The 15,503-nt window shown below is 42.5% G+C and overlaps 2 protein-coding genes across 3 annotated transcripts; both read right to left on the bottom strand.

Moving 5' to 3' along the window:
- Window positions 1-2,045: 2,045 nt before the first annotated feature.
- LOC102720926 (pollen receptor-like kinase 6) lies at window positions 2,046-4,562 on the bottom strand. Its single transcript, XM_040528959.1, has 2 exons — window positions 3,055-4,562; window positions 2,046-2,982 (listed from the first exon to the last, which is right to left on the bottom strand). The coding sequence occupies exons 1-2, from the start codon at window positions 4,487-4,489 to the stop codon at window positions 2,333-2,335; spliced, it is 2,085 nt and encodes a 694-aa protein (XP_040384893.1). The 5' UTR covers window positions 4,490-4,562; the 3' UTR covers window positions 2,046-2,332.
- A 377-nt stretch (window positions 4,563-4,939) lies between these two features.
- On the bottom strand, window positions 4,940-10,783 carry LOC102702891 (monosaccharide-sensing protein 2-like). 2 transcript variants are annotated; one of them, XM_040528722.1, is made up of 7 exons: window positions 10,702-10,783; window positions 8,847-8,954; window positions 8,628-8,746; window positions 7,876-8,442; window positions 6,465-7,174; window positions 6,141-6,328; window positions 4,940-5,728 (listed from the first exon to the last, which is right to left on the bottom strand). In XM_040528722.1, exons 3-7 carry the CDS (start codon window positions 8,704-8,706, stop codon window positions 5,299-5,301), a joined length of 1,974 nt encoding a protein of 657 aa, XP_040384656.1. In that variant the 5' UTR covers window positions 8,707-8,746; window positions 8,847-8,954; window positions 10,702-10,783; the 3' UTR covers window positions 4,940-5,298. The 2 variants fall into 2 exon arrangements, with proteins under 2 accessions (XP_040384656.1, XP_006663052.1); XM_006662989.3 differs by lacking the exon at window positions 10,702-10,783 and adding an exon at window positions 9,888-9,958.
- Window positions 10,784-15,503: the final 4,720 nt, after the last annotated feature.

Below are 15,503 nucleotides of genomic sequence, written 5' to 3'. Positions count from 1 at the left end.
CCACACCAGATCCATTAATTGACGCTAGTCCTGGATCCGGTGGCTCCGAGCTCGCCTTCATTGTCTCCTTCGCCCGTCTCTCCTTCCTCATCTCTTCGCCATCTCTAAGTTCGCCTCCAAGGCGATGCAGACGTTGAAGCTCTTAACCTTTTCTCTCTTTCTTTTCTTTCCATCAGCTTGCTGTTAAAAAACTATTATGTTGTATTTATACAGTAAAGTGACCGATACTACATCGATTTCGCTAGTTAATTTTACCATTTGAATTTGACAGTGTACATGATAAAAAATATATTGGTTTGATTAAATCATATGTCCATTTAATGCCATTTTTATATATGTACTTATGTCTATAATAGAAATATTTCTTCATAAATTAATCATCTCAAACAAAAGTATACAATAGTACCCATGCAAATGGTATATGTAATCAACCAAACTCGACCGTATCTTCGATGCAAGCAACCAAACATAATCTAGTGTTAGTAAGGCTATATTGATAGAAACAACCAAACAGTTAAATATGTACTCTTGTAGACATGCCACACTCAACCTGGATAAGAGAGATAAAGAGCATCCCCAACAGCTCATCTAAATTTGGTCATCCATATCTTCATTTTAATGATCATCTAAAACACTTTCATCCTTCATATCCCTTTGTGCTCCAGCAGATCATCTATATACGACATCCTCTATATCTATTTGGAGGATTGAAGAGAGGACATCTAAATATAGAGGTTCTCTCTTCTAATATGGATGACATCTAAAAATAGATAATGAAATAGATGTTCTGCTGGAGCTCAACTTTTACTCTTCATCCTCTATTTCTAGGATAGAGAATGGGATGGATGAGCTGTTGGGGATACTCTAAGGCGTGTGAGTAACCAAACACACCCATAGATTTTAATTTGCAGTGGTATGAGGATACATTTGACACTGTAATTTGGTCGATAATTAGTAGAGAACAAGACATGGGGATAGTTGCACGGTGTATGTTTGGGATACTCGGTCAAATTTCATCCCAGTTCGTTTCATCTATTGGATTTTAGATTTTTGTTGGCATGTTTTTCGACCTCATAACAATATGTTTCAGGTAAAAAAATTATATAAAATTTGCTTGGAATACCTTTTTAAGTAACATTCTGATGGTTTGTCTTTTTCATGAAAAAAACAAATGTCATATTTACAAATGATAAATAATTTGTGAATAAAAATTTTAATACGTGTTCTTAATGATCTAAAGCAAAGTCTAAAAATAAACTATGTGAAAAAAATTTAAAGTAAAAAATTTTAAAATTTAGTTTATAAGTATAAGCAAAAGTGGAAGACCAAGGCCTAACTTTTCAACTTCGCTGAACTCAGTTCATTCGTTTCTACTCTCAAATTGTTGTAATAAAAAAATCAAACAATCTGGTCTAAAATCTTCGGAGGACAGAGCCTTCGTGGTGGATTCGTCTCTTACCGTCCTTGCACACCTTGATGTGTCTGCGGTGTCTAACTTTGTCATTAAATATATATATGCCAATCTCATGGTAAAATGGTACAAACCTTTGTTATTAAGGGCACGTACAAAGATGTTTATTAGCCGACTTTCTTAAATATCATGTATGTAAATTTGCTGATATGAAAGAAAAAGAAGGAAAGAAAGAGAGAAGTCATTGTCATAAGAGTCGACTCTTAGCATTTATTAATAAAAACTTTATTGCATGAGGTTGATTAAAAGGAAAGAAGAGTAATACAAATATATTCTGTAATATAAATAAGAACTATACCTGACTCTACCTTTATAAATGCATCTATAAAATGAGTTAGTGTTGCTGATATGGATGAGAGAAGAGTTAATACTAAGTTTTAATTTTGAAACATGCCCTAGCTACTTGTATAGAATTCAAAACCCAACTGTGCTTCCAACAAACACAAGTATTATCTAAAATAAAGCAAACTCTAAGAACATTTATACAGTAGGGACAAACGATTTTTCTCCTCAGTATGGTCGTTAATTCCCTCCTCCAGCTAGAAGAAATATTCACTTGAAAAGACCCTAGACATAAATGAAATTACATGTTTGCCCTTGAATCATTCTATTTCCCCATTTTTTTAGTTTTCATTTTGCTTCATTTTCTTTTTTTTTTTACAAATTCAGACACTTGAATATACACACGGCCCAACGACACTCCCCTCACCACCATTCACACGCATGCCGACCAGGATTTGTCCACGTCGTCCCCTCCTCTCTGATCAACGGCTAGGATTTGTCCACGTTCGAGCTCCGCATGCATGCATGCATGTGCCGTGCATGACGGATCCACTGCTCCCATGCACCGAGCGAGAGTGATCACGACGCGCCGGCGGCGGCGACCTGCTCCACCATCCTCGCCGCCTCCGCCATGTTGGGCCGGCACTCCGGCTCCGGGATGGTGCACTGGACGCCCACCCGCAGCAGACGCACCGCGGCGGCGCCGGCGCCGGCGTTGGCGAGGACGGGGTCGACGATCTCCTGCTCGGCGCCGTCGGCCACGGCCGACGCCGCCCACTGCACCACGTCGGTGCCTCCCCGCGCGTTGAGGAGGTACTGCGAGGGGAACTTCCCCGTGACGAGCTCGAGAAGCACGACGCCGAGGCAGTACACGTCGGACCTCGCCGACACGGCGGAGCGCGCGGCGCCGGCGCCGGCGCCGCCGGAGGCCTCGGGCGACCGGAACGCGAACATGGCCTGCGGCGCCTGCGCCGTGTTGACGAGCGGGAAGAAGCCGTAGTCCACGATCCGCGGCTCCAGCTCGCCGTCGAGGAGGATGTTCCCGGACTTGAGGTTCCCGTGCGGCGGCGGCGGCGGCGGCGCGTCGAAGTCGGCGCCGTCCATGCTCACCAGCCTCATCGCCGGGATCCCCAGCTTCTCGTGGAGGTACGCCATGCCGCGGGCCACGCCGACGGCGATCCGCAGCCTCGCCGGCCAGTCCAGCACCACCCTCTCCGGGCTCTGGTCCCCTGCGTGCAACCAAACACGTCATTAGCGAGCTAATCAAGATTTAATGAAGCAGCTAATGGTGGGTTACGAACCATGGAGGACGTAGAGGAGGCTGCCGCGTGGCATGAACTCGGAGACGATGAGCTTCTCCTCCTTGCGGTAGTGGTAGCCGACGGGGGAGAGGACGTTGGGGTGGCGGAGCTCGCCGAGCATCTGGAGGTGCTCCTCGAACTCGACGCGGCCGACGCGGTTCATGTCGCGCATGCGCTTCACGGCGACGGTGACGCCGTTGCGCATGGCGGCCTTGTACGCCGACCCGAGGTTGCCGTTGCCGAGCACCTCGGCGGACGCCTTCATCAGCTCCGGCAGCCCGAACTCGCCGGCGACGTTGCTCATCAGGACGAACTCGGCCATCTTCCGCCCACCGCCGCCGCCGCCGCCGCCGCCGCCGCCGCGGGAGCCCTGGCTGCTTCCACCGTGGCTGGACCCGCCGCCGCCCTGCTCCATGGCCACCATCTCGGCGGAGCCGGCGCGTGGCACGGTCGGCGCGCCTGAGGTGGCGGCGGCGGCGGCGGCGGCGGCTTGCTGGTATGCCGCCGACGTCGCGTTGCTCTTCTCGTCCTGCCGGAGCATGAGTACCATGGCGCCGGTGACGAGGAGGACGACGAGCATGATAATGCCCATCACGACGAACACGCTGGTCTCCTCCTGGACGGCGAGGTAGTCGGCCGCCGACATCGGCGGCATCGCGGAGTGCAGAGGCCCCTTCGAGGCCACCGCGCACGCGCCGGGGTCGCTCCCAGGCGCGCCGCACAGGCCGGGGTTCCCGGCGAACGCTGACTCGTTGAATCGCACAGCGACGGCCTCCGGCAGCACGCCGGAGAGATGGTTATACGACACATTGAACCGCCGGAGCGTGGCCGGGAGCTTGGACGGGACAGGGCCTTCGATCCGGTTGTGATCGAGGTGGAGCTCGAGGAGGCGCGGGGCGCCGGCGATGGCGTCCGCCGGGAGCACGCCGGAGAAATCGTTGTTGTCGAGGTAGAGCTTCTTGAGCCAGCTCATCGTGTGGAACACCTCGCCGGGGACAGGGCCGGTGAACGCGTTGCTCGACAGGTAGAGCGCACGGAGGCTGCGCACGGTGGCGAGGCTCGCCGGAAGCGGTCCGGAGAAGTTGTTGCGCATGAGGTTGATGGAGTGCAGGCCCGGGAGGCGGGACAGCGCCGCGAAGTCGAACTCGCCGGAGAGGTTGAGGTGAGAGAGCCGGAGGCCGATGAGGCCGCCATTGTAGCACTGCACCCTCGGCCACGGGTGGGTGTCGTTGCACGGCGCCGACGGCGACGACGGCGACCACGCCTCCAGCGCGTTCGCCGGGTCACTCAGCGTCGCCTTGAGGCGCAGGAGCGCCGCCGCCTCGGTGTCGGGCGGCACGGCGGCATCGAGATCGCCGGCGGTGACAATGGCCGGACCGGCGAGGAGGAGGAGGAGGAGAGGGGAGAGCCGGAAGGCGAGGAGGAGGGTGACCATGACCAAATCTATTGGAGGTCAGAGCCTTTCCTCTAGCTTTCTTCCAGCTTCTCTAATGATTCCTGCCTTTCTTGGGCTTTGCCTCTTGTGCCTTTTGTCAATGGCTTCTTCTGCTCCAGTGGTTGGGCAGGCAGTTTCTGGGAGCTAAAAATAGGGTGATGCAGCTGAGACAGCAAGGTGATTCAATGGAGATGATGCAAGTGCAGCAACAGGTAATGGCTAATTGGCAGTGGCAGATGCTTCACAACAGATTTGCAGATGCAAATATGACAGGATTGCTCCCTGCCTGTTTCTCTCTCTCTCCCTGGAAGAAAATGAGGGAGGTGATGTGGTTGTTGTCCTGTAAATACACACTAAAATTAGGCAAGGTGGGCAAGATTAGGCCAAGATTAAAATTAGTAAAATGAAGCAGCTTCCTGTTCCTTCTTTCTGGTGTGTAAACCATGATTAAAATAGCATCAGAATGCCACTACTTCATAATAGAGGCTGAATCACCATGTAACCTTGAGAAGAATTATTCTTGGAATAACTACAGGTAAATCTTGTCTGTATACATTCAGCAGCATGATTTTTTTCTCTTGTGATGCAAAAGAAGCCATGTAATGATTTTCCTTTTTAACGTACCTCCAGAGCAGAATAAAGACAATTAAAGGAAAACTACAAGGTACAGATACTATCACCAAACCAATCTTCTAGCTAGGACAAAATTTGCAAAGATTCAAGCTACATTTGTCATATGTACAGCACTAGCAAGCAAGCATTCAACAATCAACCTGGGTCACTTCAATACTGAACATTCTGCAACTCTTCTACAAACATTCTTGTCTTGAAAACTTGAAAATCTCAGCTATGAGCTCCAAGGGAAGACCCTTCGTCTCAGGGACTCTTAAGCAGACGAACAAAAGAACCATGCAGCAGACAAATGCATAAATCCCACATGCCCCGGTGAGCCCAATGGTACTTAGCATCACCGGGAAGCAGTAAATAGATAGTAGTCTGCCAAACCAGAAGGCAAGTGAACAAAAACTTGCACATGTTGCACGAGCCCTTGTTGAGAACATCTCAGAGCAGAGAATATTGGGTATTGGCCCCAGACCGACGACATATGAGCAGAAGCAAATGGTTAATGAGAGCTGAAAGAGCATTCCGTGCGCCAAAGATCCCATCTTCACTATGTTGGAAAAAGATATGGTGCCGACTGATAATATTAGGATTGGAATACTGACTAGGAGAAGAGCCCTGCATAAATGTGCATTGTACAAAGTTCTTAATCTGGGATATTTCCAATGGACATGCAATGAATTTTGTTCTTAGAAATTACGAGCATAGCTTGTTGATCTTGTCATTAGATAGGGCAACAAAATGACATGCTGAAGTATAATTTTGAGAAGTATTTTGCAAGATGGTTAGTATAAGATTAGCTGCTTCATAATGTTTGTCTGCTACTCTGCTGTTAAGAACATGCAGATTGATTACTACTAAAAAATATAAGAAAATTATTCAGTACATAGATTGCTACTCTGAAAATTTCTAACCACTGGAATTCAACAACGGTACATTGCAGTGAAATGGCTAGGCTAGAAAATATAACAAACATTTCAATTTTTTTAAAAAAAAAATTTGAAATATTCAAGGGGTTTCAAAAGTAAACCTTCTTCCACAGACATCCATCAGCATCATTGACGCAGTTATACAAGGAAGCATCAGCAAAGCATTAAGGGCACTTATGAGGATCGATGTTGAATGGGAATCAAGTCCAAGGTCTGAAAACAAACTAACTACTCCAACTTGTTCAAGAATTTGAGGATTGTATTGGAGAAGGCCACTGATTCCTGCAGACTGCATTTCAACAAAGGGAAAATAATAGAAGAACATAACTAGCATGTTTTACAGCTTTTGTTGATGAAGGATTTTGACCTGAGCTGCCCACCTAAATCATGTACAGAACAAAGTTGTTGATGAGAAAGAATTGTACCTGCTGAAGAGCTTGAATCAGCATGCCATAACACAAGGCATGCCTGACTCCTGGCTGAAGAAGTACCCTCCATTTGGGCTTTATGTCAGCTGTTTCAGACAGCCGGACCATATGTTGTCGAAATGGATGTAATCCTCTGTTTACCATGTCACCAAGTGCAGGCTGACTAGATAATGCTGCCCCATGTATTTCTTCATCATCTTCTTCAATGTCATGATCATGCAAAGAAGATATTAAATCCTGTGCAAGCCCTGATGTTGATGTACCATGTCTTCTCAAATATGATGAGCTCCCTTCAGAGGTGAATGATGTATTTATATCGTTTACTTCAGCACTTGTTACTTGGGATAGAAGAGAAGTTTGCAAATTTTCTCCATTATTGCCCTCTTCAGCAGAATATGCCTCCCTGGTTTGTTGAAGACTATCATCCCCCGTCTGCTCATTCAACCGTTCTTCTTCAACAATGTTGAAACTGTTGAAGACAGGGAAGTAGCTGTTTCGTGCAGCTCCTTGTTCTGACATACTCTCATGGATGCTTCCAAGAAGATCAACTAGTGGATCTGAAAGGTGCCAATAGAAAGTACTATGGCGTGACATCTGGCTCGTGCTAGTTCCAAGAAAACTTTGACTTCGAACAGCACCAATAGCATGTCCTCCAACGGTCGTGTCCATTATCATGTTCATACCATCCGCAATAAGAGCTATTTCTCCTGCAGATTTATTCAATGTCAAGACACATTTATGCTTCTTCAAACAATGAAAAATATATCTAATATATGCATAAACAACTAGCATTGGTTAGATTCACACAACATTAGCCTTGCCTATCAACATTTGATTTTTTTTTAATCCTTCAAAACAACATTTGGTTTCGTGACATATCATTATCATTTGTTTTATACCTTATGTCAATGTCCATAATTGTGACAAACTTCATTAGATCATCAATTAATTTAAATTTTAATAAAATCCCAAAGAACTCCCTGTCATACCTAATTAGTTAATATAGTACTTGGTACTTTTCAATCTGGAAGGTTTTCGTTATATAAGACATTAGTATATCAGATCAGATATTTTGAAGGCAATAAGAAAATATGAGAAATTCCAACTGATGATATTTCCTACTTGTTTTGGCCAGCTGGACACCACGGTAAAATAAGAGTCTCGCAGGATGCAGGTATAATTTGATTGCTCACCATAATGCATGTTCAATGTCTGTCAACAACTAAACCCAATTCCTGAATCACAGACATGGTTTGTATTGTCATGGTGTCAAATGTAAGTTAATAACTTATAACTAGATATTTCTCATGTAAAAATACGTACGTACATGTTACATGTAGTTACTCAGATCTATGAATAGTCCATCGTCAACTGAAACAATTTTTAAAGCTGACGGCAACATTCTTACCTGAAACATCATCCTTCCCTCTAAGCCACTGTAAAGAGATCCGGGCCTCACTAATTTTTCCATCACTTACAAGCCATCTAGGTGATTCTGGCAAGTAGAACACCAATAAAGTAAAGTATACCATGGAAGGAGCAAAGATTGCACCGATCATAATTCTCCAGTTCGGTGAAGATATCAGTGTCATCCAAAATATCAGGGAATAGGAAAAGACCATTCCTACAAAGAACATGAGCTGTGGCATAGTTCCCAGTGATCCCCTCATACTTGGAGGAGATGTTTCAGATATATAAATCGGAACACAGGTGAAAACCAAACCACTTCCTGATCCAACAATAAGCCTAGCTAGAAGTAGAATATATATGTTAGGAGACCAGACCATTAAAAGACCACCAGAAATCAAGAGCAGAGAAGAGTAAATCAATGCAGCACGTCTGCCAAGCCAATCTAATAGTGATCCAGAGAATACTGTGATCACAATAGCCCCGAAAACTGAAACTGCTAAAATTATTCCATCAGTAGAAGGTCCATTGTTTAGATCAAATTCCTTCTTCATATGGAGATTAGCCTCTGCGAGATAATCAAACGTGACATTAGTACAATTGTTTACCTTTATCATATCTCTTTAGAATGGGAAAACTTTGGCTTTCATTTGAGGTACTCAGGTATAGCATGGTACTAATAATCCAAAAGGTAAGCAGAGTACTAATAATCCAGGAAATAAATAATATGTGAGACACCAGCAGAAGAATTACCTAAAACTGCTGTAAAATCCCATCCAAGTAATGTATAACCAATAGAAACAGCGACTGCAGAAAACACCGTCGACTTCATTTCAACAAGTACTATAGCCCTTTCCAAATAATTTGAGAACCTGAAATATGGATACTTGTGAGAATTACTGCTTAAAAATAAAAGCACACAGAACCAATCATAACCATATAAATAATTGAGGTGCAAGAATAGAATCATACCCAACATTGTCACTCAGATCGCTCAAAGCCCCAGCAGTTGCAGGCTGCCAACAACAGGATCTCCACACCTTCCATCTCTTGCATTAGGTTTGTCACTTGCTGGTTGAACTGTAAAGAAAAGTGAAAGTGAATACTTTTTAGTTTTCTAGAGGTAGTAGATTCACACTAGGTTCTCTCTTGAACTACTGTTTCCTAATTCCTAAAAATATTTCACACAGGGGTGATCATTTTGTTCGATGAAAAAGCCAGACGGCATATTCGCAAATGAAAAATAATTTGTCAATAAAACTTTTATATACGTGTTCTTTGCGATATAAAAGTCAATGTTAAAAAATAAAGTACAATGAAAAAAACCCTAAAATCTATTCCAAATTTAAGGTCGAAAATCCAAAATTTGGCTTATAAGCATAAGCAAAAGTGAAAAGATGGGACTAACGACTGTTTGGTCAAGTCTTTAGCTCCAAGAAACTCAATGTGACCACAAGCACACAGGCACAAAATGGATCCACAATACATAATGTACTTGGTTTTTGTGTTTCTGCAAATATTTTTGTTTATAAAGCATAAAGGAAAAGTTTACTTCCTAGGATGACAAAGGCAATCAGTTAATTGCCAACACAGCATGTTGTTGAATCAACACTAAAAGAGATGTGACAAATGTATATACAAAAAAAATCATGGAAGAGAAGGATATGTCTATCATAAATTATAATTATGAGTACAATTCCAGAGCATCACACACACCATTCCAAAACTCTAATACCAAGGTACAGCATATTACTTTTTATTGATTAACGACAAGAATGGTAGAGATATTTGCAACCAGACCACATTTGTCTACTTGTTATGAAACACCTTCCTACCTACCAAGTGGCTTTCCAACATTAATTGGATCCAAGAGATGTCTAACTAATTATCCTGAGCAGTCTGGCACCAACCAAAATCCATGTTTTAAGCTGTACTTCCAATTATATTTGAAATGGCCTATCAATATTATCAACAGCACATGCTCTGAACCAGCTCTGGTCACTGTTTATATACCTAATCTTTATGCCAATCAAGAGGATAGAAACAGTATACTTTTCCCCAGTTTAAAGGGCACGCCAAATATCCTGCCAGAAAAGAACAAAAGAGACAGAACTTATCATCAGCTGTTCAGTCAATGCCCCAGTGGTCAAGGAACTCAATCCAAGTCATACGAGGATTTTTCTTGTTGCCACATGTTTTCCTAACCAGTTAATCGTGATCATGAGACCTGTCGGTTCATGTATCTGAGGGTGCTTCTGTAATTTCTCCACCTCTTTCGGGGGAAAAAAAATCCAAATATGGCGTAACACACGCAGCTCAGCCCATAGAAAATTAGAAATCATCAAAGGTATCATCTAAGGTAGTGGTAACAACCTAATACCAAAAAAGGTTACTGTTTCCAAATCTAAAGCGGCTGCCACTCAAACCATCTGCAAAGTTTTCCAAAAGGAAGAACACACAAGCTAGTTCACTAGATGCCTCCAAAAACAGTTGATGGAGCCAGTAACCGCTCATACGGGATCACTAAACAGTAAACACTCTCTACTTCCACTCCCCTACTCTCTAACACCAGTTCTAGAGCTAACTGCTTGCTAATCGCATCCCTAATTACAAACACACATAATTTCACGGAGAACGCCGCACACAATTAAGCATGGAAACAAGCAAGAAACCCTTGAACCCACCACATTGACGCCTACGATTCCTCCAAGAAACCCTCCCCACGCCCCCAACAAACCCCCAAACAACCCTCACCCAACCCATCGACGAGACCACCGCCCCAATTCCCAGCCAGAACCATACAGCTAAAAAAGAAGCAGTTTTTCACCTGAGGATTCCGAGCCCCGGCGCCCTCGCCGGGGGCCGAAAGCAGGCGGCTTTCCACTGCAGCCGGCGTCCGCTGGGCCTGGGGAGCGGCGGGAGACGGAGGAGCGCGGCGGGCGATGGCGGGAGGGAGAGACGGAGGGGGAACGTGGTGAGGTGGAGGTGGAAGCTGCAGCAAGCTTCCACAAAACGTCCACCTAATACGGTACAGCCATAAAAATACCACTTATTAGCTACAATTCTTAATAAAATTTCACCATAAACAGTATTTTATTTTTTTTATACAACCAGCACACAAAATTATTAAAATACCCTGCTCATTTCTAAACAGATCACATGCACAGGAGAGAGATAGAAAATGGAGAAGAAAGAGAGCCTTCGGACTCTAGCTCCGGCTCTGGCACCGACGAGAGGGACACCATCTCACCTCCCCGGCTGGTGCCGCTCCGGTCATCCCATTCTCCTCTGCCCTTCTGGCTGCCCCTCTCGCCGGTGTTAGAGTCAGAGCCAGACGGGCCTCGTCAGCTGTGAGCCAATACCGTCGCCACTTCGGTCATCCCTCTCGCCGGCGTCCTAGCCGAAGCCAAATGGGCCTCATCCGAGCCAGAGCCAAATAGGCCTCGTTTCGAGCCGGAGCCAAATAGGCCTCGTCCACATGAGCTGTCGCCGCCTTCCTCGGTCACCACCACGACGACCTACTCGTGTAGGTGTCCTCCTCGCTAGCGTCGGATAGACCCTTGCCCCTCCCCCCCATGGAGCACGCCACCCTTGGCCGCCGAACGGGCTCTCTCTCTTCTCCATTTTCTGTTTACTCCTTTCTATTTGATTTGTTTAGAAATGAGCATGGCTATTTTAGTCATTTTGTGCGTCGGTTGGATGAAAAAATAATATAATGCTTCAAATACTTTGTGTGGTATTTTACTGAGAAGTGTAGCTGATGTCTAGCATTTTTATGGCTACATTGTATTAGGTGATATTTTATGAAAGCTATTTGTAAGGGTGACATGTGATTAGTTTTCTCTACCTGATGATTGATTAGTGGAAGGAGTAGACAAAAGACGAGAATGTGAGGTGCTTTGTGAAGCAGGAGAAAACCAGATCTGCTGAGATGCAAAGTGGGCCGTCCGATGGCGGATTGACGGGCGGTGCTGGTCCTGATCGCGGTGAAAATTGCAATGTACGGCATCTCCTGTGATTTTCTGGCTGTTAATTCACTCGATGAGCTTATTAAGTAGGGTATATGTTGTCTTTGTATAATTGCAGGATGTAGCTACATCATTTTGTACCTTGGGCATCATTAATATGTGTTGAAGGGTGTGGATTTTGGGGATGTGAAAAAGATTGATGTGATTTAGTTTCTCTTGTAGAACACATTTGCCATCTTCTTGTTATGTTATCATGTGCAGTTCAAACCCTTCGTTATGGTATTGCATTGGGATTAGAAAGTGAAATGTGACCTATACTATAAGAGAGAGGAGATATCTTATAATATTAAAAATATGGGGTTATCGATTGAGATGTTAAGTTGAGCCTGATGTACGCGACTGTTGTTATTGACAACCGTCGTCAATCTCAGTTATATACAACTACAGTCATGGCTGTCATAGTAAAGCCTAGTCAGTCACTCATGCGTATTATTAAGATGAAGATGTTGCATGCTTATACCCTCTGAACTTATTATATACACATGATGTAATTATATTGCTAAATCAGATATAGCAAACAAAGATGTTCCTTTTTAAGATTAGTTACTGATATAGCAAAATTCACATAAATAAGAAGATACAACGTAGTGTCGTTACTCTTGTTAACTACTACTACTATATTTCATGGCACTATATTGATAAATAGTGAAAATAAAATGTTACCTCAAAAACTGTCACGGATATTTTGATAAAAAAATTAAATGCAACAAGGAGTAAAGTTTAAAATGGAGAAAGCAACATCCATCACAGTCTTGTTGCCAACTTGCCAAGTAAATCAGCAGCCACATGACAAGCGTCATTGTTGACACCTGTAAGTGATCTGATGGCCCATTTGTCACATCATTAGAAAGAAGAAGATACATGCTTGGCAGTGAAAGAGGCATATCTGAGAGACTATTTGTTTCCTTTTAACTTTTTTTAAATCCTGTCATATTGAATGTTTGAACACTAATTAGAAGTATTAAATATAGATTATTAATAAAATTTACTCTTATTCTGGACTATTTCACAAGACGAATCTATTGAGCCTAATTAGTCCATAATTAACGAATGTGATGCTACATAAACATTTGTTAATTATGGATTAATTAGGCTTAAAAATATGTCTAATGAAATAGATTTTATTTATGCAATTAGTTTTATTATCAATCTATATTTAATACTTCTATTTAACATTTAAACATCCGATGCGAGAAGAAAAAAAATCCCTGGAGATGTGGCTTCAGATACATCAACTGAGTCACACAAGAGGACGAATGCTTCATGGTCAGCAGAGAAGCGAAGAAACGTACTCCATTGATGCCCAGGAGTTCAGGTTCAGATTACATGGTCGATCGAGACGATCGATCCCTCATTTCCTGCATGTTTTTAGCGGTTCAAGTTTTGCAGTTGGTAGTTCAGCGTTCTGGGTAATTAATTGACCAATGGCCAAAAAAGAACAAGAGAAACAAGCTGGCATATACTGCTGTACCAAAACGTGCTGACTCAGATAATCTGGGGAATTGTGTAGAGATTCAAATGAAAAGGGAAAAAAACACTTGTTTAGTTACACAAGACCTATGTGTAGATTACGAGACTGCCTCTACGGGGTGATTGTTTGGATTTTTTATAGAAAAAGTCAAATCACATATTTACAAATGATAAATAATTTATGAATAAAAATTTTTATATGTATTTTTAACGATCTAAAAGGTAATACTGAAAAATTAACTTTAACTCTAAATTTAAGGTTAAAAATTCAAAATTTGACTTATAAGATGCATAAACCGAAAAAATAGTGTCAATGACACACTCGTCTATTAATAATAATCCAAAAATAAGACGATCCACAAATTGCATGCAGCTCCATCAACCTATTTTGCCTTGGTCGTTATACACAATATAGTCACATACTAAACCTATAATTAAGTTAATTATATAGATGACTTGATGAAGTAACTAATCAACATAGGCTCAACACTGGTACAAATTTGATATCTAAGGGGGTGTTTGGACAAGAAGCTAAACTTTAGCCCCTTGTCCCATCGAATGTTTGGACACTTATTATAAATAGTAAACGTAGACTATGAATTAAACTCATCCATAATCTTGGGCTAATTCACGCGACGAATCTAATGAGCCTAATTAATCCATGATTAGACTATGTGATGCTACAGTAAACCTGCTCTAATTATGGATTAATTAGGCTTAAAAAATTCGTCTCGTGGATTAGCGTTCATTTATGAAATTAGTTTTTTTATTAGTCTATATTTAATACTTCAATTAGTGTCCAAACATCCGATATGACATAAGGCTAAAAAGTTTAGCCTCATCTAAACGACCCCTAAATACACCATCGTCTCAACATTTCCTAGATAGCCTACCAGTTTCTGAAGATAATTAGGGTGATAATGGATGCTCTCTACATAACCGCTTCCTAGCTATGATAACCCTCAAGGTGTGTATAGCCAAACGTAGGAGTTAGGGAGAAAATATTACCGAGCCGGTGAATGGGTGATCACTTAGGTCTGTGATTACTAAGCATATATGCGAAATGCATAACAAATCACTCTGTGCAAAGAGAATTATCTGCTCATGCAAACCAATTAATAGATGTGTCATTTTTAGCTGTATTTCCAAAAAAAATGATTATATAAAATAAGCCAAAATACTAAGGCCCCTATTCGTTTCACGAGAATATAACCACAGGGATAGGAAAAGTGGAGTATTATGAAGACACATGCACTTCAATTCTATAGAAAACCAAACCTTAGGAATTCAAAAGCAAAGTGCATTCGAATCCATCCAAAGGCAAAACACATGAACCTTTAGCTGCTTGTAGAAATATATTATTTTTTGAAGTTTGAATCCTGTAAACTTGCAGAGAGAGGGAGAGGAAAGCTGTTTCACAAACCAAGAGATACTTAGGGCATGTATAACCCACAGCCAAGAGACTGTCTCTAAGTGTCTCGAATTTATCATATAGACAGTTATAAAGACAGCTCATACAACCTAGAGTTTATTTCGTTGTCTGTAAGTTGTTTAATGCTTTGCATGTAGTTAAGATCAACTATAAATAATTTTGTGTACACCATTGGATGGCTATTTGATTACTGAAGTAGCTCATGAAGCCACCAGATGGACGTGGATATTTATCCCTGTTGCAAACATAGATAGTATTATAATGACAGACGGGTCTGTAACAAAAACAGTTGGGCATGAGAGGGCATAGACATGGCCATTGCTACTGAAACATATATATTGCTTTCTTTGGTGCAAAATAGTGCTTTGGTTATGACCTGGACAATATTTTTTTTGGTGCAAACATATATACTCTTCATTACTGAAAATCTGAGATTATACAGAACTATTGTTATAGTATAGTTAGCCATCATAACCTGAAATACAGACTAACTGCATAACTGCAGTAATAAAACTAATAAGGCTAACTATTTTGAAGTATTCTCTTCAAAAATTGGGTAAACAAATAGAAAGCCAAGCTATTCTTCAATATTTTTTTCTTCAAAATTGCGGAGGAAGGCAGAGAAAAAGAAGGGAAAGCAAGGACACAAGAAAACTGGAGGTGGATTTAGCGCGCAAAGAAAGCGCGCGCCCAAATCAC

This window comes from Oryza brachyantha, chromosome 11, assembly GCF_000231095.2.
Source record: "Oryza brachyantha chromosome 11, ObraRS2, whole genome shotgun sequence".
Lineage (NCBI taxonomy): Eukaryota > Viridiplantae > Streptophyta > Magnoliopsida > Poales > Poaceae > Oryza > Oryza brachyantha.
The sequence above is the reverse complement of the archived record's forward strand: the minus strand, read 5'-3'. Positions and strand labels throughout refer to the sequence as shown.